The 23,910-nt window shown below is 38.5% G+C and overlaps 2 protein-coding genes across 2 annotated transcripts in view; one reads left to right on the top strand and one right to left on the bottom strand.

Annotated features, from left to right (window-relative positions):
• Positions 1-18,482, bottom strand: part of COTL1 (coactosin like F-actin binding protein 1) — a 60,591-nt gene extending 42,109 nt beyond the window's left edge. The window contains exons 1-2 of the mRNA XM_051974922.1: positions 17,985-18,482; positions 17,524-17,606 (exon numbers count right to left, since the gene is read on the bottom strand). Of these exons, the coding sequence (XP_051830882.1) occupies positions 17,524-17,606; positions 17,985-18,061 (160 nt within the window). The 5' untranslated portion in view covers positions 18,062-18,482. The remainder of the gene's footprint in view (positions 1-17,523; positions 17,607-17,984) is intronic.
• The window catches only part of KLHL36 (kelch like family member 36), a 61,291-nt gene continuing 52,256 nt past the window's right edge, over positions 14,876-23,910 (top strand). The window contains exon 1 of the mRNA XM_051974919.1: positions 14,876-15,103. The gene's annotated coding sequence lies outside the window, so the exon portion shown is untranslated. The remainder of the gene's footprint in view (positions 15,104-23,910) is intronic.

The raw sequence follows: 23,910 nt of genomic DNA, 5'->3' as shown, positions 1-23,910 counted from the left end.
CCATTTTATGAAAAAGAAAATTGAGGACCAGATAGATCAAATGACATGCTTGCACAGCTAGGTTTTGGAGGCAGGACCTGAACTCAGGTCATCCTGAGTTCTCATCTCTCCCTCTCCCTTCTTCTTAACTAGTTTGGTTAGTATGGGTTATTTCTTCTTAAAAAGAGAGTTGAAATAGTTGATGCCTTAAGGACCAGCTTCCTGCTTTTAAATCTGTGCTCTGCCCTCAAGAAAAGAAATGAGTATAAAAGTGTAAATGGTGAGCTTTATGTTGGGAGAGAGGGGGGAGAAGGAGAGGAAGATGAAGAGGAAGAGGGAAAAGGAGAGGGAGAAGGAGAAGGAGAGGGAGAGGGAGAAGGAGAGGATGAAGAAGAAGGAGAGAGAGAAGGAGAGGGAGAGAACACAAGAAATTGCTTATAAAGAAGCTGCTCTATCTAATAGACACAGGATTTCAATCCAAACTGGATGGGAGAGAATCTCCAACCTAGCTGGTACACAAGGAGTTAGTGGCTAGCAAAAACTGCATTATCTAAAGAAAAATTTAAAAATAACAAATAACAAATATGTTCAGCAGACAGAGGGGGATGAAAATGAGCAGTCAGCTTCTATTGAAAGGCCGGGCTCCTATGTCCCTTTCACACGGACTCACAAGAGGGAAATCCTAACATCCTGTGAGGGGTGAACAAAACTGCTCTATCATGAGAATTCTGAGAACTCCAGAGCCAGCTGGCTTATTTCCGGTGTCTGATGATGTAGTGACATTGGAGTGTGAGAAGGCAAATACTGAAGAGGAGGTGGTGGGAGTAGGGAGGGAGAAAAACACACAAAGAGAAATTTTCTTTCACAACGCAAAAGGGGAAAGGAGGGTTTGTGTTGGGGGGAAGTGAGGAAGACAGGGAAAAGAAGGAAGGGAAAGGGATAAGAGGGGCTTGCGTGGTCTGGAGTTAAAAATGAGATATTATATACTCTTTTCAAAAAGGGATTAATATTATTTTCTATTTTACTGACTGGGCTAAACTCTAGAGAAAGAAAACAAGAAATGAGGGGGCTGGAATTAAGAGGGACTTCAAAGGTAATCTAATTAGTTTTCCCTTCTACAATTTACCCAATAATGAGTAGAGAGGGACTGTGATATAGCAGAAAGAAGCAAAGAAATTGGAGTCAAAAGATCCATGTTCAAATTTGGCCTTGGATACCTACTAGATAAGTGACCCTGGGCAAGTCAATTAACTTATTTCTGCTTTGGTTTACTAATCTTTAAAATGAAGAATATAGACTGGATCAAAGTATGATCCAGAGAATTCTGGGGGTGTCTGAAACTCTTTCAGAGGGTCTATAAATTCAAAATTAGTTTTTATTCTAATATTGTAAATATATATATATATCCCAGATAAACAAAAGTCTTTGGACTCCTCAATAATTTTTAATAATTTTTAAAGATACTGAGAATAAAAGTTTGAGAACCACTGGATTTATGATTATTAAGGATCTGCCCAGATCTGAAATTCCAAAACCACACTAAAACCCTAATCAATTCAGAATAACAAAAGGGAAAGCTTATGTAGTTAAAACTCCAATTTCTTTAATTCTTAAAAAATTTAAATTATACTGAATGTTAGAAGCTAAATGTTAAGGTTGGAAGGGATTCCAGAGACCAATCTCAACTCCTTTATTTTATGAGGAAGAATGAGACTCAGAAGTTGATATACCCAATTTGTGAGGTAGGATTCAAATTCAGATCTTCCTGATACGAGGAAGAAGCTCTATTCACCACTCTGTGATTAATATCATTATATTTCAAGAATATCTATTCTCTTATTCTGCTAAAAACTGGTCTGAGAGGTTAAGTGATTTGGCCCACATCATATGGGAGAATAAGTACATTTCCAGAAGCCAAGATGGTGACATAAGGAGGAAAATAAGCAATGGAGTCATCACTTGAACCCAGGTCTCAGAATTCAGATTGGAAGGGATCTAGTCCAACCCTGTAATTTTACTTTGTCCTTTTTCTCCCTCCTCCTTTCTCTTGCCCCTCTCTCTCTGTCTCTGTCTCTCTCTCCATATAAAAATAATAACAATAATAATTATTATTTTTGCTAAGGCAATTGGGGTTAAGTGACTTGTCCAGGATCACATAGCTAGGAAGTATTAAGTGTTTGAAGCAGCATTTGAAATCAGGTTCTTCTGACTCTAGAACTAATGCTCTATTTACTGCATCATCTAATTGCCCCTCTCTTATTTTATTTTGGCTCTAAATCCAGTTTAAGCTATGCTAATAAAGTATTTTTAAGTAGAAAAACATCTATAGCATACCTGCTTAAAGGCATATAACTAGGTCCAGATTAGGATGAATGACAAATCCCCTGAAGTGATTGCATTATTTGAATTCATACTACATTTCCATTGGACTAGAACCAATAACTATGTTTTATACAACTTCAAAGAGTGTGAATTTGAATACTCCAGGAATTCATCTTTTGAACTGAGACTTAGCTGTAGATGGAGGGATTGACTAACTTATTTCATTTTTCTATATTACTTTGTAGTTTATAAGATTTTTGTAGTCTTTTTTGAGTTTTCACATCTATAAAAATGAGATTTTTTTCCAACTCCAAATTATAGGATCCTACTGCAGTTCCAATAAGGTGCTCTTTTTACAAAGACCATCACACTTCAAGAAGACCTTCTACTCTAGTACAAACCAGTAAGCTGGATCATGGAAAGCTAGGAGAGGTACAGAAGATAGTCAACAAAAGCAGCAACAACCAACCAAATCCCAACCCCATACACATATTTTTCAAAGTACTTTCTAAACAATGAAGTACACAGAGTTTTGTTATCCCTGTTTTATAGCTTTATATATTTGCTAGTGACTGGTGCTAGAGCCACAGAACCTTTCTAATGCAGAACTCTTTCCACACTCCCCAAAGTAAAATGAGCTTAATGGATGAAGTTAATGCTTCTCAAACATCAGCTGCCTTAACCTAAGAAGAAAGGAAGGCTACATAAAGAGAATTATAAGATCAGTGGACTAGTCAACAGGAAGCCGAGGTTCCAGGCCTTCTCTGCCAAAAACTGTTGATGTTGCCTCAGTTTCCCCATCTGCGAAATGAGAAGAATGACCAATGGCTGCCTAAAGTCTAGGTGGTTATAATCTCCCAACTTGGTCTACGAATAGTCCTGCTATATGATTGTAAAAGTCAATATTTTTATTTTTTAAATAATTTTTATTCTGAACTTAATAAAATGAATATTTCCCTATACAATATAAAACAAAAGGATTGTACATCAAGCTGGTCTTTTATGTAGAATCTGCTTTTCTTGAAAACATATAATAAATTCTATTTGCAACTTTTAAAGTTGTCTGGTCTGTCTGGGATTCTTGTTAGCAATCCATTCTCTTTGTTGTATTTTTTTAAACATTTTTCAATAACTGTCTGTTCTTTCATGATTTTTCAATTCTTTTCTTTCCTCCACTACCTCATCCTTAGGCCACATTTCTTTCCCAAGAAAGAAAAAAAGGAAAAAATTCTTGAAGAAATAATCAATCAAACAAAACAAAGCACCCACATGTTGGCTGTGTCCAAACATAGACACCTTCACTTGCACCTTGAGTCTATCATCTCTCTGTATACATGTGGGTAAGTATGTTCCATCAATCAATGAACATTTATTTAGCACTTACTGTGTGCAAAGCACTGGGGATACAAGAAGAGGCAAAAAACAGCCCCTGCCTCCAAAGAGCTTACAATCTAGTGGGAGAGACTACATGCAAACAAGCTACATCCAAGACAAATGAGAAATGATTGAAAGGAACACTCTAGAATTAAGAAGGGTTGAGGAAGAATTCTTACAGAAGGTAGGATTTTAATTGAGATTTAAAGAAAGCCAAGGAGATCAGTAGTGAAGAGATGGAGGGAGAACTTTCCAAGCATGGAAGTCAGGTGGAGGAAATGCCCTGATCTGAGAGATGGAGTGTCTTATTTCAGAGCATCCAACAATCCAGTGTCAATGGATTGAAAAGTAAGATTGGACGAAGATTTGAAAAGCAAAAGGGGATAGGTTATGAGGGGCATTTTGAATTTGCTCCTGGAGGAAACAGGAAGCCACTGGAATTTATTGGGTAAGGGAATGACGTGATTGGACTTGCATTTTAGGAAAACCACTTTGGTGGCTGAATGGAGGATGGAGACTTGTCCAGAGCAGATTAACCAACTGGCTATTGCAATAGTGTCAGTGTGAAGATATGAGGGCCTGCAGAGTGGGAGCAGTGTCAAAGATCATAATTAAATCGATGGGGTTTGATAAGCTCATTGAATGAGAGAGAATAGAGAGAAGAGAAGCGAGATCATCACTAGTCCGCTGGAATCATTAGTGCTTTAGAGTTTATAAGACTTTCTGGTTGGTCATTACACTGATCAGGAAACATTATACTTTTTAAAATGTAGTTTTATCTACTCTGACATAGAAGAATCCTGAAAATTTCCTCTCTTTTGCATTTGCAAGTCTTACCTGCAAATAAAAAACGATTCTAATCTTCAACTCAGTAACCTTGTAGTTTGAAATGTACCCTGAAAACCCACAATTGTCATCAAATAACTGAATTAACAATGTGAATAATAATGGAGTGATGCAATCAGAATTCCAAAGACGTGAGGATCATGTCTACTTCCTACTCTTTGAGGAAAAAAACATTTTCTTGGCACAGAATCAGGCAAATTAACATTTGATTTCTAAGCATACTGATGGCAAGAAACATTAAGTGGCAAATTTTCACCACTGCCTGCAGAAGGCAGTCTCTGGCATCCTGCCCCCCAGCCAAAGCCACAAGCTTGGGCCTGTAAAGCCAATGCATCAAAATTAAGTCCTTGGATAATGCAGCAAATGCTTGGAAAAGATCAGCCAAGCTTCCAATAACAGCCAAACTAAACAGTCGTCAGCACACAGCTGGGCCTACTGCTGAGAGGGATACAGGGAATCAGGAGCTCAGGAGGGAAAGCAAGGCTGCTTTCCTTAGCTAGGAGGAGATGTCAATGCTTGCTTGGGCCAGCTCAGCAGTTTGAGAGGGATCTTTACCTGCATCAGGGACCAGGACCTCCCACAACTACATACCCCCAAACCCTCATTTGGGACACACAGGGAAGGAAAGAGCTGATGGAGCCCATACTAAAAAGAGAGAAAGAAAAAGAAATGAGACAGAGAAAGTCAGAAAGACCAAAACAGTGAGAGAGAAGAGACTGAGAAAGAAAAAGAGACAGAGATAGACAGGTAGAGAGACAGAAAGAGGGGCAGAGAGAGAGAGACAGAGACAGAGACAGACAGAGAGACAGAGATAGAGAGAATAGAGTAGAGATATAGAGTGGCAAAGAGATAGAAACAGACAGAGATACACAAACACAGAGAGACAGACCGAGACACAAAGACAGGATGAGGAAAATAGAAAAAGAGGGAAACATGGAAAGATGGAAAGATTTCTGCCCCCTAAAAAGCAATCTCATTAGCAAACTAGGTTTAGAAAATTAGGAAAGGCTGTCTGGAATATGAACACTGAAGAAAAGAATACCAAAAATATTGGACTAGGAGCGTCATGACTTCTGTCCTTCATTAGTTATGTTATCCTGAATAAGTCACTTTCTTTCCCTGGGCTATTTAGGGGAATATCTGAATTCTGAAATCTGAAAAAACAGGAAATAACAGTTGCAATGATATTAAATGACAGCTATGAAAAAGAGTATTTGCCCTGAAGTTGATAGGATGAGACAGTAACAGACAGAAAGAAGGCAGCCTGGTTTGTGGGAAGAATCATGAGCTGTCAAGTCCAGAGATTGGGGTTCTAATAACTCCCACAGCCATTTATTAAGTGTCTCCTCATTATCATCAACAAGCATTTATTAAGTGCCTACTGTGTGACAGGCACTATACTAAGCACTGGGGAATGCAAGAAAGGCAAAAATATAGTATTTGCCTTCAAGAAATTTACATTCTCATGGGAATGTGAAAGGATCCTCCGATGTATAAATGTTTCTCGAACATGAGGGAGCTAGAAGTTTCTCAAAAATAATGGGCAAACTTTCTTATTGGTCTTATGTATAGGAAAAACTGCATCTTTATAATATAAAATATTGTCCTAATCTCAGCCATGCTAACTAATATTTGACTACACTATCTGGGGTCTGAGGCAAACCACTTCATTTCTCTGGGTCTTGATTTTTTTATCTGGAAAGTTAGAGGGCTGCAGTAAATGATCTCTGAGATCTGGGCTTCGAGGGCTGATTGGAATGGTCCCCTGGCCAACCCATGCTCTGCGTCTATGGTATAGAGCAGTGGTCTCCAAAGTAGGCAACCAAACTACAATTCTAGAAGCCCGGTGATGAAACTTGCCCACCTTCCTCCTGACAAAAAGGTGATGGACTAAGGTGTATACACATACACACCCACACATATACATACAAAAATACATACCCATACATGTTTGGGGATATGGCCAGTTCAGGAATTTGTTTTGCTTGACTACATGTTTGTTATAAGGGTTTCATTTTGAATTTTCCTTTTTTCCCGCCCAAAAGGGTGAGGGAAAGCAGAGGGAGAGAAAATAGATGTGTTAACTGAAAAGAAAAAAAATTTAAGTAGGTGGTCTGCTGCCTTGATGATCTGAGGAGGGAGTGTGTAATCAAGAGTTCTATAGATGAATTATCTCACCTTCTCAGAGATAAATAAATCAGTTCTGGGGCTAATCTCCGACAAAAGCACACCTAGCCTTCCGCTATCAAAGACCAACATTCTAACTTTCCAATGGGCATTCCCGCCTCAGTATAAATTCCCAGCTTTCCTCCTATTGAGCCCTAGATCAATCCCTGGGAAGATGGGGGAGGTTCTATAACTTAAATCCTTACAGCGCACCAAGAAAAAAAAACCAAATTTACCAATAGAGGAATATGATCAAAAATGTCTGGTATAGGATACCATGCTAGTTTCAGTTCTGCTTCTAACTAGTGTGTGATCTTCCCCAAGCCACCCCATCTCTCTGAGTTCCAATATCTTCTTCGACTATTGGGGGAGAAGGGGGTCGGTTTAGAAAGCCTCTAAGATTCCTTTTGGATATAATTATGTTAAAAGCAAGAACAAGGAAGTTCACTTGCATGGGCTCAGACTGCCTCAGGATCCCTCTGGGATGGGTAAAGATCAGATAAAGAAGAAAAAACTTCTTTGGGGGAAGAGCTCTCAGATATTCTAATAATAATACCTAAATTTATATAGTGCTTTAAAGTTTGTAAAGCACTTTACAAGTATTATCTCATGTGATCTCACAGCACCCCTTCAAACAAAATCCCCATTTTACAGATGAGGAAACTAAGGCAAACAGTGGTTAAGTGACTGATTTGCCCAGGATCACACAGCTACCAAGAATCTAAGGCAAGATTGGGATTCGGGTCTTCCTGGAGGATTTAACAATCTACCCACTGGGTTTTCTAGATACTACTCAAGTGGATATGGGATCTCATCAATTTAGATGTTCTTTCCACTTCAACTCGGCCATACCGGCTCTTCCCATGTTTCATTTGGCCATAGGGAGTCAACTTAACATGCTGGAGACCTTTGCTTTCTCCTGACTTCAAAATTCAAGTAGAACATTGAGTTACTCCATACTCAGCCCGCCTTCTCTTCCTAGCCCACATATATTCTTTATTCCCACTTAGTCAGGTGGTTGTTTTTGCAAAGTCTCTTTTTGCTTCTACCTTGTACGCCCCATGGGACTGTCCATTGTCCTAATCACGCGGCTTCCTTCACATCCCCGCTGCAGACCTTATCTGAGAGCCTTCCCTCCGAGATGACCCCTGTCTCATCCTGTCTGTTTGTACACAGTAGTCTCAGCTATTAGAATGTAAGCTTCTTCAGAGAAAGAGCTGTGTTTTACCCAGCTCTTACCCACTGCCTGGCACCCAGTAGGTGCCCAATAAATGCCTGTTGAGCTGACTTGATCAGTCATTTTCTATTCTTTGGAGACCATTATGCTACACCATCGCCAGTAGAATATTGGTATTTAAATGATGAGCCTTACTTTCCCAGAGAAGTTTGGGGTCCTTAAAGGGAAGCTACAAGATGGGGGAAATCCCATGTTGTTGATTCTAATGCCTTCCCATTTTTAAGCAATAAGCTGTTTCCCTTTAAATGATGAATGAGACTGCCCATTCAATATGCTAGTTCTCTAATGACCTAATTTGGGGTCACTCCTTTATTTATACAATGGTCTCCTAAAGATTTCTCAGAAGAGGATATAAGGACGTCCAGTTAACACCCCGTTTATCTGAAGGTCACAACTTCCTTTGACTCAGGTTATATGCAACACAGCCAAACAGGCATCTCAGTGTCATTTAGTTTCTTCCATGGGAGAGGTCTAAAGTACCCTCAAGGGCACACAGATAAATACAAAGAAAATAAAAAGGGAAATTGGAGGCAGGGGAGGCTGTGGTGAGTCCTGAGAAATGGGGACAGACAGGAAATAATAGAATTAGGAAAGCCTGATCATGTAGAGATGCTACATGGTGCAGAACAGGCACCAGGTCAATGCTCATTCACTTTCCTTCCTTCCCAGGCTTCAGTAGTCCCTAAGGGTATGGGTATATCACAGCATCACAACATCCAAGAACGCTAGAGTTTATACGGCTTGAAAGTATGTCCAGTCCCACCCTCATTTCACAGACAAGAGAAACCTGAGCCCCAGAAAAAGGAACTGATTTGCCCAAGAGCATGCAACTGAATGTTCATTTCTCTGAGATAAAATACTTAAAGCACTTTGAAAGCTTTAAGCATCATATAAATGCTAGTTCTTATTACACAGTCCAACTCATTCATTTTTCAAAAGGAAACTAAACAATCTTAGGATCATAAATTTAATCAATTTCTCAGTTAATCAATCAACATCTATTAAGTGGCTACTCTGTACCAGGCACTAGCCATGCAAACTATATCTGTCATTATACAAATAAGGAAACAGAGGCTTGCCCATGGTGACACAGTTAGGGACAGGTTTGAAAAGAGAAAGAATGACTTCTCCAGTCATACAAGTTAATAAGTGATTAAGTTAGGACTAGATCTCCAATTTTTGTCTCCATCTCTGTCCCTGTATATGTATCTCTTTCCATCTCTGTCTGTTTCTCTCTCTCTCTGTCTCTCTCTGTCTTTCTCTCTCTCTGTCTCTCTGTCTCTGTCTCTGTCTCTGTCTCTGTCTCTGTCTCTCTCTCTCTCTCTCTCTGTCTCTGTCTCTCTCTGTCTTTCTCTCTGTCTCTGTCTCTCCCTCTGTCTCTCTCTTTCTCTCTTTCTCTCTCTCTCTCTCTCTCTCTCTCTCTCTCTCTCTCTCTCTCTCTCACACACACACACACACACACACAGACACACACACACACACACACACACACACACACACACACACACACACACACACACACCCCAGGTCTCTTGATTCCTAGTTCTAAAGAATTAAATAGAATGCTGAACCTGAAATCCTTCAATGCTCAGCTCAGCCAGGTTTTCCTTATAATTGTAAACTAGGGATGAGACCTCCTATGCCTCACAGGGCTGCTATGAGGAATAATTGAGATAGCAGATGGAAAGTGCTTTGTAGACCTTCCACCACGTGTGCATGTATAGCAACTAGCAAACGTTGAGCCAAAGGAAAAACTGAATGAAATCCAAGATAATCTTTAAAAAGCCAGGAAGACCCATCACATTTTAGAAACACTTTCCCTCAAAAACAATTCCCTTTCTTTAAAAAATATGGTCATTTGAAAGGTAAGGCTTCAGACAGCTGGAAAATTCATTTATGACAAATGCTATCAGTATCAGATAAATAAGGTGTTCCTGTCATTAAAGAACCTAGGAGGGGCCCCAAACTCCTAGGCCATATGCCAAAGTAAGGATTTCAAAAAGGTGGATGTAAAGTCGAGCACATCAGTCACTGCTTATGTGTGTATCTCTTTGTCTCCCTCCTTCTCTTCTCTCTGCTTCTCTCTGTCTCTGTCTCTGTCTCCTCTCTCTTTCTCTGTCTCTCTCTCTGTCTCTGTGTCTGTCTCTGTCTCCTCTCTCTTTCTCTGTCTCTCTCTCTGTCTCTGTGTCTGTCTTTGTCTCTCTCTCTCCCCTTCCTCTCTCTCTGTCTCTCTTTGTCTCTGTCTCTCTCTCCCTCCTTCTGTGTCTCTCTGTCTGTGTATGTGTATGTGCGCATCTGTACATGTCTGTGTGGATAAGGACTATGATTTCATTGATAAAGTAAACTTCCTTTTAAGGAAATTTCCTCAACCAATGCAGGCCAACATTTTGTCTGCAGCTTAATAGTCTAAAGAGAGTTGCCTAGAACAGAGACAGTTCAAGTGACTTGCCCAGGGTAACATGATCAGTATATGTCAGAAGTAGGACCTGAACTCAGATCTTTCTGGCTTCAAGACCAGATTCTTGCAGGATATGCCACAATGTCTATCTGGCAGATAAAGAGAAAGAGAAATAGAGACAAAGACAGAGAAAGGCAAAGAAAGATGGAGGGACAGAGATAGAGACAGATACTCAGGGAGAGACAACGAGACAAACAGAGAGACAGAGAGACAGAGACAGACACTCAAAGAGAGATGGAGAGGCAGAGACAGACTCAGAGAGAGACAAAGAGAGATAGAGGGGCAGAGACAGAGACAGAGAGACAGAGACAAACATAGAGGGAACAAGGGCAGGAGAGAATGAAGGATAGAGAAAGAGAGACACACAGAGAGATGGACAAATGGATGGATGAATAAGATAGATGCATTGATAGATAATTAGAATATACATAGATAAATAGATGGATATATTGATAGATGAATAGATAGACAGCTAGAGAGAGAGAGAGATCTTAATAGATGGTAAATAGATAAATAGATAGATAAAGAGATGATAAATGGATGGATGGATGGAATAAATAGACAGCTACATAGATAGAAGCATAGATGGATAGAAGGATAGATATATAGGATATATAGACAAATGGATAAATTAAATAGATAATACATAGATGGACAGATACGATAGATAAATAGGAGGATAGATAGATGGATAGGCAGAAGAATAGATGATAGATAGATAGATAGATAGATAGATGTTTTATTACTGTATAGAACTGAATTCTCAAAGGCTAGGATTCGAAGCTTCAGAAGATCCTGCCAAGCCAACAAAGTTGAGGGGTAAAAGATTGAATAGATTGTAATTGCCATTTCTCTAAAGACCAGTCTAATGATTCATTACCAGAGGATAGTTCCAGGGCAGATTTTTCAGGTCAGATCATCTAAGATACAGAGAAGAAATTCACAGAAATGATGTCATTAAGCCTTAAATTTTGGAAAGAAATGGGTACTGAAGAAAGAGCATTGGTTCCTGAATCAGAACTGAATTTGAATCCTAGTTTTGCCAAGGTAAGAGCTAGGTGGCGCCATAGTTGATAGTGTGTTAAGTCTGGAGTCAGGTAGACCCGAGTTTAATCTAGTTTCAGATACTTCATTTAACTTGTCTCTCAGTTTCCTTAACTGTAAAATGGGGCCATAATAACAGCTGCATCTCAGAGTTGTGAGTATCAAGCGAAATGATATTTGCAAAGCACTTGGTTCAATGACTGGCACAATAGGTACTATATAAATGCTAGATATTACCTTTGCTACTTTCAAGACACTTTCCTTCTCTGGTCTTGCTTCCTCATCCACATATAATAAATAGATAGGACTAAGGGTTTTCTAAGCTCCATCCCATTTCTAAATTCCATGAAGCCTATATAGTTCTTTATTCCAGCAAAGCCAACCGTCTAGAACAGATCCTAAGGATAAGCTGCCAAGAGTGGAAAAACTGATGTGATAAAAACCAAAGCACAAGACAGGGGACATCATCCTCAGACACCAGGAAAGGTTACCTAGACTGACAGCTAGTGAGAGGTGCCATGAAGTTGCTGTATTTTTCTCTAAACCATAATTGAAACAGACTCACAAATATTTAACATATAAATGCATAACGTAATGGATTGAGTATGATTACTAGATTCTAAAATATTTAGCACAGGGTCTAGCAAAGATGCTGTATAAATACTAGATACTATCATGATCATCAAAATCATCATCATCATCATCATCATTTTCTAAAAAAAAAAAAAAAACTTCCAGTTTAATTCTGTATCTAAGTTTATCCAACAAGTTTTTAAGTTTAATGCATGTCAAGGTAGCTGAGATTCCATATAACCATTCTGTAAAACAGTTTGAAATTATGCAAAAAAAATTATAAAAATGCCCATGTCCTTTGACCCAGAAATTCTACCACTAAACTTATATCCCCAAGGAAGCCATTGCTAAGAAGAAAGGATCCCACAAACATTAAAATATTTGTGATAGCAAAGAATTTGCAATAAAGTATATGCCCATGGATTGGGGAATGGCTAAACCAAATGTAGTTCATGATTGTAAGGGAATATTACTATGTGATGAGAAACAGTGAAAGTAGTGAATATCAAGAAGCCTGGAAAAATTTACATGAACAGATACAGAGTGAAGTAAGTATCACCAAGAAAACAATATATACAATGACTACAACAACATCAGGTAAAAGAACAAACACAAAACAATTAACAGTGAATAATACAAAATTACAAAGAATAAGCAGGTTCCAAAGTAGAAAGATAAGACTACACTCCCACTCCTTTGCATAGATGGGAGATCCATAGGTATTGTAGGTACACTGTCCATTTCTTCAGATTTGAAGAATGTATTTTGCTTATTTTTTCCTTTTCCTTTTTTTTTTTTTTTTTTTTTTTTTGATATTATGTGTTATGTGAGACAGCTCTCTGGGAGGGGAAAGAATACTGGGGGAAATTTTGGTAATTAAAAAAAAAGACATCCATTTTTAAAATAGCGTATTTTATTCAATACCCTACAAAAGACAAAGTAAAAAATTAGTTGCCGTTCCCAAGAGGCTTATATTTTTCTCCTAGTGGGTGAAGAGTGGTACAAGATATATCTCACCTGAGGTTTTATTCCTTGCCTTATGCTGTCTTTCTGTATTGTATAGGTTAATGAACAACAAGTCTGAGTTTTTATCCTGACTATTACTAGGCAACAATGTAACTGTCACAAGTCACTCTAGCTCTCTGGGACTCAGTTTCTTTACTTATAAAATATAGAGATAAAATGTGATGATCTCTAAAGTCCCTTTCTAATTTTAACATTCTATGTTCTAAGATCCCTTCAAGTTCCAAATTCTGTGACTATGATGCTATCAACCCATGCTCAATAGAATCAGAAAATGAAAGCAGTGGACTACAAGACCCATGCTAGGTCATCATTCATTAAATATCCTGAACTCAGGTATCTAAGTATTTTGGGGTTCTTTTTTCTTCTTTTTTCCTTCTAAAATGTAACTAAGATAAAAGAAGACATCTAGATTTCTGGAAGAAAAAGAAATCCTAAAAGTATTAAATAATAAAAAGAAATCTAGACCTTTTCATACTGTTTCTTCATTTGTGAAGGAAAGGATTGAGGTAAACTAGATATTTGCTAAGATTCTTCAAATCTAGATTTAAATCTAATGATCTCCCATGATAATGAGGATGGGGTGGTAACTGGTAACTCAAAGTCAAGAAAATGTGATTTCAAATCCTCTCTCCCTCTACTACATACTGTCTGTGTGGTCACAGGTAAACCATTTAATCTTAGGATACATCCAGACAATTCTCTAAAATCAGAGAGTTGCCTATTGGAGTTGGTAGAGGAAATACCCATTCCAAGGAATAATCTTGCCCCCATGATTCAGTTAAAGTCAGATCAACAAAGGAAAAAAAAAATCCCCCTTAATATTTTATCAGAAACTAATCTAGGCAATATTGAAACCAGATTTTGGCCTTCTCCTTGGCTTTGGTCCTCGCTTTTATTACTTCAAGGTCTTCAGTGCTATGCTAAAGGGTTAGTTGATAATATTCAATGAACACTGATATAATATCTATCATGTACTATGCAGTGAAAGGCTTATGACACACCTCTTTCCCCTCCCCCCGCTCCCAGGATGTTTACCTTCTCTTAAAGGGATCTTAGAAGACTAATAAGCCTTTGAATCCAAAGAAATTTCTCAAAATGTTGAAATTTCAAACAAGGCCAATGGGGGAAAGCATACTCTGATCTCAGCGTGAGCTGCAAAATAAGAAAGGAAGTGACTTTCTTGTTCCTCAAAAAATTATTCTATGGCTCAATGACCAATAAATTTCAGTTATTCCATCTGTAGAAGATAAGAAAGGTGCCCTTCGAAATTTTTTAGTATGAGATCATATGTCACTGTATGTCATATAAAGAGAGAACAGCCCAAATACCAGGAAGATCTGAGTTTAGAGCACAGCTTGCATACAAGCTGTCTATGTGATCATGAACAAGTCATTGAACTTTAAAATACTAAGCTGGGGGCAGGAGGGCGGGTTTCACACTCAAATAAAACTTGGGGCCATTAAAGGGTATATAAAGATCTCTTCCGGTCTGCATATTGACTTGATTTTCAAGTGTAGTATCATCTGTTTTATTGTATTTTTTCTTAAATATTTCTCAAATACATTTGAATCTGGTAGGGGCCCTCTGACAAGTATTCTGCCCCATATTTGACCCCTCTATTCTGGGAAAGTCTCTAAGACATTAAGTAGCAGGAACTTGAATAGGTAAAGGATCTATTCCCACTTACTCTAACTACACTTCTGAGATTTTTAAGATATATCAGATATTTATATTGATTCTCTCTTGAAGTTAGAAACATAACCTAAAAAATTGTTTCATTTTTAGAATATTAGAATGTAGTAATTTCCTACCCCAACCCCAAGGGGCAAAAAACTCATTGGTTATTTCCGAGTTTGGTTACCTGGGATCTTGTTATTCTGAGTTTTGTTATTGCTTTATTAACAAATATGTAGCATAAAAATGTTTGTTCATATTGATCGAATGGAACAATTCAATTCATTTCAAGTTCTTAACCTTTCCCTTCTTTTCTTTTCTTTTTCCAGGTGAAGCTTTGCCCCACCCTTTACAAATCTTCAGGAACAGAATTCAGGGAATAAGAGCAAACTCACATCCCAGAGGTATGTCCTACAGGGAGGGAAAAAACAGTTGCTATGTGTTTTCTTACTCTATGGTATTCTCTTTGTGGAAGAGTTCAAAAATAACCCTGTCTGCCAGAGAGATGTTTTCCCATCTGTGTAATCACAGGTTTTCTGGTCTATTTCATAACCAAGTCTTCGGTTCCTACTTTGCCGGGTACCATAGAAAGAGGAAGAAGCTGAGAATGTGGGTTCTGGTCCTGCCTTTTACTCCCTGTGAAACCTCAAGCAAATTACTTTCCCTGGGCCTTAGTGTTCTCATCTATAAAACAGAGATGACACTAATATCACCTACCCTTTCAGGAGTGGTGAAGGTTAAATGGAGTCAAAGTGAGTATGGACTAATTACAAAATACTACATTTGACTGTGAAATATGCCAGGAAGAGACTCTTATAGTTTGCAAGTGGCCAAGAATTGGGTAAGGATCCCATGGAAGCTTCTGAACCTCTGATAAAGCTGTCACAGAGATTAACCAAAGTAAATCCAAACACTGTCCATTGTGGGTGGGAGGGGGGAGATAGTCTAAAGACTATCTGAGTGAGGGGAAACTGGAACACATGGTTGGCACTAGGGTAACAGATGGTTTAGGGAGCAAAAGCAAACCCTTTCTGAGGCAGATTGGGGTTTTTTTGTTCTACTTGTCACTTGTAAGGCTCAGCAAGCAACAGCTTAGGAAACATTTTTAGCTGACAACTCACTGTTGCTCAGCACCACTACTCCAAGAGTGAAGAAAGTTAGCAAAAGGGCATAGCCCCACCCCACCAAAAAGAAGAAGGAAACAAACTCTAATGAGAGGGGGAGGCAAGAGAAGAGACCTTCTGACATTCAGTTCTGTGTAAAGAGTGGGAAGAACTGGAAATTTTAATTAGAAAATTTTAAAGTGATCCCCTTTCATCCATCATTACTTTTTTTCATTTGACCAGGAAAACAAACTTTATGGTTACTACCAGTCTGCCTTTTGTTTGGAGATGTTTTGGATTTGTTTTTGTTTTTTTTTTATCTGAGGGACTGGTTAATAGCTGAACAGCTTTCAGATAAGACCTGCTTCCTGAGTTCATGCATGAACTCCAAAAATTCAAGGGTGAGAAATCTGATCTTCAGTATGTGCTGGGGTTGGCATCTCCCCAAAATGTTTCTGAGTTTACCTGTGATTTGTTAAATCACCAAAGAAAGAAAGAAAGAAAAATTCTCCAGTTCATACCCTGAAGTGAGATCCACTCCACCAGCTGCCCAGTTAACAACTTGTGTCTCAGATTCTAGATTGGAGGGGAAGAAGACTTCACCACTTTAGAAAAATTAGACATATATTCAGAAGCATAAACCCAAGAGACACTTCCGATGTTGTTATAACACTTGGAAATTACATTTTCACCAAGGTCTACTCCTTCTCTCCCAGGGAAGCAATTCTTCCTGGTATATCAATTCTTAGCAGCCAACACTGTGGAGACGGATCTCACCAAACTAAAACTAAGGTGGGGAGAACTTGGGTGGTTCGCCAATATAGGCTGTAGATGGGCTAAGTTCCATGTACACGATAGTAGAGTGCGAAAAAGCTCATGCTCCAAAATTGCTTTTGGGAATCGGGAGGCTAACTAATTGACAGCTCTAAGACCCCCAAACCAACCACTCCAGATGAGCAATACCACGTGGCTCTATTCCATGTTTTAACCCCTGCAAAGCCTTTTTGGACTAAAACTCGGGAGTGCAGCAATCAATAAATCAATTAATAAATATTTATTAAATCAAGCCTACTAGATGGCAGGTACTATAGTACTATGTGCCAACCGTTGTGCCAAGCGCTATGGATACAAAAAGGAGTTCACAATCTAATGGGGGGAGGACGGAGAGAGAGAGAACACTCCAACCTCACTCTCCACCCAAGAGTTTCCAAGACCAAGAAGAAGAATTTGACGCATTTACTCTAACACTGTCCTACTGAGATTTTGATGGCAAAACAAAAGAATTAGTAAATTTTGAGTCTGGGGCTATATTAGGAGTAATCTGCAGAGAGGTCACGACACTACGTAATTTCTCTAGTGGCAGAAGTAGGGGAAGGGATTTTTTTAAAATGATGACTTGAATACCGTAAGTAGTGAAAGACAATGGGACTGCCTTGCTCAGTTAGAAAAGTGACTCTTAGCCCGCAGTAACGTGAACCTTGCGGAAGCCGAGCGAAAGCCTGCGATGGAGTAGGGCGTCCTGAGTCAGTAGGCTCCCAATGGTGTTCGAACTATTTACTATATCCAGATAAGGATAGTAAGAACGTTCTCATCTAATCTCATCCGAGGGGCCGGGATCAGGAAAATGGGCGCATTCGGAGTTTGCACAAGCAACTGACAACACGCAAGAATAAATGCACTTGCTGGTGCGCGATCGAAACGAGGGGCTGGCGCGCGCTTACCTGTGCATTCCTGGATAAAGGATTGGTACTCGGTTCCCTGTTCTCCAGGCACAATGGTGGACCCGTTGTATTTAAAAGTCACCCTTCGGGACGAAAATAAGAAAAAACGAACATTTGGATCTGACTGGTGACAAGCTTCCAAACCAGAGCAAAAACGGAGCATTGGCTTTTTATTGGAAGGGGGGAACTTACAAGGATGCTTCTTTACCTAATTCGTTTACTACTCGAAAATGGTTCAGATGAGCCAGCCACCCATATAACACCCTTCCCCCCTTTTTTTTAATTCGGTGGAGAGGCTGGGACCAGCTGGGACCAACTCACTACTTATAAAATCAATTACAAGTTCACCTCCGCCTAACGGGAGGAGGGCAGAGGCGGCTGAGGCTGAACTGCATTTTGTGCAATTCTGAATCTCTTTAGCCGAGGACATCGGGAAACCAGACAAGTACTCTGAAGCTTACCAGATGACATTTGTGCTATCATCCCGCACGAGATTGTATGCTTCCCGGCAGGCTTCTTTGTCGATCTTTGTGGCCATCTCTTGTGACCAGAAACTGGATTCTCAGGAAAAAAGAAAAAAAGGAAAAAAAAAAAAAAGGAAAGAGTGCCAAAAAAGGATGAATTAGTTGGGGAAGAGACAAGAAGAAAAACCCCAACACTTGACAATCCGAGAAGGTGGGAAGGTCTCAGAACTCAGCAACGACAGCTTTATCAAGATCCAAAAAGTCTCGAGTGAGAGATTGATGCCAGAGCCTAGTGCTTTCAACACCACGGTAGGAGCTAGCACTGCCCGCTGCCTACTGAATGAGCTCTTAAGGAGGTGCTTAACCCGCTCACTGCGGGCTGGCAGGGCGGCTAGCCTTCTCAGCGCTGAGTTAAGTCTTTGTCTATTGGTCCCGAGTCAGCAGGCTTGCCCCGGGGAGGACCCAGATCCCTTTCTGCATTTCTGCCAATCAGAAGGAGAAGCACTCGGAGAGACACCCCTATCCAGAGCGGCAGAATGGTTTTTACCTCAAACCTCCCTCCCCCGCCCTTCTCCTTTGGCTCCTAGTCTTTCTCCTCCTCCTTTTTTGATTCTCTTCTGCTGCAAGGCATTACTGGGATTTCTGTGTTAAGTGATGTAACCGACTCGACTGAGGAGAGCTATAAATGATAGTTCGGCTCTGACCAAAATTCACTTATTGGCTTGGTGATTTTTAATAAAGGAGTTGGGTAGACTGGACATTTTCATTATGAGCCAAGGACATATAAGAAATTGTGAATTAAATACACTCTATTCTTCATAAGGGATGACTATAAAACTGAAAGGGATTTTTGAGAATATCTAACCCAATCCTCTGATTTTATAGAAGGGGAAACGGAGATTTAGTGACCGGACCAAGGTCATGCAGGTAATTGATTCTATGAATAATTAGCTCAAAGGAAGATTTTAAATGCTCGTTTGGAAACCGCATTCATTGGGTATTACAAGTAATAAGGCAATAGAAAACTTCCTTAGAATTCATTTTGTTTTTATTTTTGTGTCTTTTAATTTTTTATTGAAGCTTTTTATTCTCAAAGCATATGCAAGGATAATTTTTCACCATTGACCCTTGCAAAACTTTGTGTCTTGGAATTCATTTAAAAGAAGAAAGGGATCCCAGAAGGTTTTGAAAGTAGAAATCCTGGAGATAGCTGTCCAGGAATTTTTTTTCTGATATTTGGTCTGGAAAGAATGTGATGGACAAAACATTTGTCAAATGTCTTTTTTTGTGCTTAGCTGTGTGAGATAGCCGTGGGGTTATTAAAATAAAATCTAGCTTTCAAGGGGATTTAGAGATGGAAGATCACAGTGGCTAAAAGTTCTGAAATCAGAAATATGAAAATATGAAAGCTGGAAGAGATCTCTAAGTCATAGACCTTCTAGAATTGGAAAGTACCTTAGAGGTCATCCAGTGCAGCCCATTCATTTTACAAAGAAGGAAACAAGCTCAGATCCCCTCAATCTTAGATCCCCTCAATGCAAATTTCAGTATTCTCTCCATTTCCTTCACAATTGCCATAATAAATCCAAGTCAGAGAAAGTTCTCTATCTAAAAAGCCCCAAACAATGAAAGGAAAAAAGGTTCATAAGCTAGTTATTTAGTAAGAGCGGATGGGATCCTGGGCTTGGAGTCAGGAAGACTCATCGTCATTAATTCAAATGTGGTCTCAGACACTAGCCGTATGATTCTGGGCCAGTCACTCAACCTTCTTTGTCTCAATTTCCTCTTCTGTAAAATCTGCTGGAAAAGGAAATGATAGGGGCAGCTAGGTGGCGCCAGTGGATAGAACACCATCCCTGAAGTTAGGAGGATCTGAGTTCAAATGTGACCTCAGACACTTAACACCTCCTAGCAGTGTGGCCCACAATGAGGCTAATAAAAGGGTTTAAAATTCCTGTTATGTTAATGAGATGATGTATAAGGGCAAGTATTACATGATGAATAATATAATGCCTTACATTTGTTTATAGAGAATAATATACCTATACATATAGGTATATGTTAAAAACATATATATAGTTTTCAAAGCATTTTCACATTCACATTCAATTCATTTGATTCCTGTACCATCACTTAGTAGATGTATGATCTTGGTCAAGTCTTTCCTTTCTCTAAGTCTCAATTTCCTGATCTGTAAAATGGAGATGATGCTTGGGGGAAGAAGGGGTTGTGGAAAGAGCACTTAGTAAAGCTGTTGTTCAGTCATGTCTGATTCTCTGTGGCACTTGGGATTTTCTTGGCAAAAAATACTGGAATGGTTCATCATGTCCTCCAGATCATTTTACAGATGAGGAAACTGAGATGAACATGAAATTAAATAATTTGTTGAAGTAAAAGTAAGTGTCCACAAAAAGTAAATGGCTGACACCATGAGATTTTTTTCTTTTCTTCAATTATTTCAATTGACAAGCATTTATTTTTTCTCCCTCATGCCCTTTTTGTTCCAATTTAATAGAAAAACAAAAACCTAGTTGGATATAGACGACCAAAAAAAAAAAAAGTTAAATGTTATTTGATCCTAACAGAGACTCTATGGGGGAGGCGCAGAGTATTATAGAAATGAGGAAACCAAGCAAAGAGAGATTGAGTTGCCAAAATTAGTATGTATGTGCATTAAAATGTATGAAAAATAAAAATTTAGAGGAAGCTGTATTGTTCAAGCTGCTTTCTTGGTTCTGCATTTGCTCTGACCAGCAAGTTTCAGAATGGAGGGTTAATAGCTAGGTCCCCAAGGTATTCCTTGACTTGCTCAAAGTCATACAATTAGGATCTGAAATTTAAAATTAATTGACCTTTACTTTTGAGGTCAATTAACTTTTCATTTATAGAAAAGGAATCAGAAGCTTACTTGCCCAAGGTCATACAGAGGCAGAACATATCCTCTAGCTCCAAAGAAGGAGAACAGCCAGATCCTGATTAAGATCTAGGGTTTAGAGTGGAGTGTGTGGACACTTTTATTTCTTCAGGCCAGAGTTACTCAAACCCTTCCTTTAAGTTCCTACACAGAGATGAAAGATAAAGCCCTCTGTATTCAAGTCTCTCCTGGTTGTGGCTGACCCCCCCTACTGGCTGTAAAGTAGAAAGCATTTTTGTTTTTAGATTGGTCTAAGATTTGGAACATCCAGAAGAAAACATCTTTCATTTGTCAAGAGTATTAGAATTACAAGAAAATAAAGAGAAGAGCTAGATTACAGATTCTTAACTTTTTTCTTCCTGTCATGGACCCTTTTGGCACTCTGGTAAAAAAACCTAGTGGATAGAATGTTCTTAAATGCATAAAATAAAATATATAGGATTACAAAGTAATAATAATAATTAACATTTATATAGAATCTATTTTGTTCCAGGCATCATGCTAAATACTTTGCAATTGTTATCTCATTTAATCCGCACAACAATCCTGTGAGATGAGGTCAATTATTTTCCCCATTTTACAGTTTGAGGAAACTGAGGCAAATATATAATGACATACAATGGTCATATAGTTAGTAACTCTCTGAAATTAGATTTGAAATCAGATCTTTGTGATCCCAGACCCAGTGTTTAATCCACTGTACCACCTAGGTACCTATATATTAATTATATTGAAATAGTTTACAAAATATTTTTAGAAACAAGTTTATGAGACTCAAGATTAAGAATCTCTAGTCTAAATAATAAGTTCTTCCCGGGTTATTTCTACCTTCTGAATTCAATTCTCCCTGTGCAACAAGAAAACTGTTCAGTTCTGCACACATATATTGTATCTAGGATATACTGTAACCTATTCAACATGTAAAGGACTGCTTGCCATCTAGGGGAGGGGGTAGAGGGAGGGAGGGGAAAAATCGGAACAGAAGTGAATGCAAGGGATAATGGTGTAAAAAAAAATTACCCTGGCATGGGTTCAGTCAATAAAAAGTTATAAAAAATAATAATAATAATAAGGAATTTTAAAAGAACTTCTGCTCTAGAAAAAGATCTATGTGGACAAAAAGATTTTTAACAGCCCTTTTTATAGAAGTAAAGAATAGGACAGTAAAGGAAGAGATTCTCATTAATTGGAGACTGAAAAAGTTTTGTTATAAGAATGGAATGGAATATTATTGTGTTATAAGAAGTGACAAAGAGGGTAGTTTCAGAGAAACCTGAGAAGACTTGGATAAACTGATGCAAAATGAGATGGGAAGAATCAAGGGAACAACAGTCTTGCAAAAATTAACTTTAAAAGAATTAAGATTTCTGATCAACACAATGACCTATCATAGTTCCAAAGGAACTTAATAAATGACTGACTGACTGGAATTAAAAGACTTGGTTTGAATCTCACTTCATTAAGTACTTATTTGAATTCAGTGAAGTCATTTAAAGCCTCTGTTCTTTCTTTTCATGGCTGGTCTAAATTAGCTCTAATGTCCCTTTATTCTAGTTCTAAATCCTATTATTTTTTATAGAAATGCTGAGCCACAGAGTTTGGATTTCATTTTGGAAACTTTAAGGAACTATTTCCAAATAATCATCATGCTTGGACTGAGTGAACATCTCTGCTGCTTTTCTCTGTTTACTTTTTAAATACATTCAGCCCTGTGGGCCTGTTGACCAGAAAACATGTCAGACTCTTAAAATGCTATTTTTTAAACAGGCAAATGTAAAAACATTCTACAGTATGTGTGTTCATTAAAATGTATTAAGAATAAAAATTCAGAGGAAGCTGTATTGAATTTGTTCAAGCTGCTTTCTTGGTTCTGCATTTGCTCTGGTGGGGAAAAAAGTTTCCCATCTCAGCTGAAGTCAATTGTTGTAAACGCGTGGCCTTGGCAAAAAGGTCAAAGGCATTTTGATATCCAATAGGCTGTAGATATTAATAGAATCCTGTATTTGTGGACTCAATGTAGTTGATAGCATATGCAAACACTGGTACCATATTATGGTGAAGAAAGGTCTTAGATATCTAGAGATTTGGAAAGAAATTTTCCAAACCAAGGAGGATAATATGATTTATTTAAGCAAGTGGGATAAAAGGTTCCTATTTAATCTTAAGGAGTACCTGGCTGCCAGGGCCTAATATATAATACACAATAAATCCTTAACATAGAGACTCTTTTTTTTAACATCGGGTAATTTCATTTTCAACTTTGAGACATCAGGGCATAAAGAAAATAATTCAAAACATGTATAAGTTTCATAATCAAAAGGTTTTTTGAAATCCAAATTCTCTTAATAAAAATAATATTTGGTCTCTACATAGCACACAATTTTTCATGTCTTACTTCATCTGCTCTTCACAGCAACCCTGTGAGGTAAGTAAGATATATAGTTATCCTCATTTCACAGATGGGGAAACTGAGGCTCAGGTAGGTGAAGTGGCTTGTCCAGTGTCAAATAGTAAAAGTTGGGAGCCATATTCAGAGCTATGTCAAGTCAACTCATTTCGTCACACCATTTTGTCTTTCCTTTTAGTTTTCCTTTTAGAACTAGATGGAAATTTAGAGATTTAGTTCAAATCAAAATCAAATCAAAAGTCAGAGAGAGAATGGACTTGTCACACACAAATGTAACAGAATCAGGATCAGACTGAAAATCGTATTTTGGAAGCAAAGCTTGGGAGAAGACAGGAGCCTTTATATTTCACCACATTGGATTCCAAGGAAGAGAACATCAGCAAAGTATTGAAACAAGTCTCTTATTCTATCTTTAGGAACAAGCTGGAAAAATGTAGCCTTATTGATAGTGCATTTGTTTATAGCTGAATAATCAGACCCAAAGAGAACTCATTAATATAGAACCCCAGGAATTTCTCCTTGGCCTAGAGCTATTCAACATTTTGTTAGTGATTCAGATGAGGATGGGGGTGGCAGGTCTGTCAAAATTGCATACATATCAG

The sequence above is a fragment of the Antechinus flavipes genome, chromosome 2 (assembly GCF_016432865.1).
Source record: "Antechinus flavipes isolate AdamAnt ecotype Samford, QLD, Australia chromosome 2, AdamAnt_v2, whole genome shotgun sequence".
Taxonomy (NCBI): domain Eukaryota; kingdom Metazoa; phylum Chordata; class Mammalia; order Dasyuromorphia; family Dasyuridae; genus Antechinus; species Antechinus flavipes.
The sequence above is the reverse complement of the archived record's forward strand: the minus strand, read 5'-3'. Positions and strand labels throughout refer to the sequence as shown.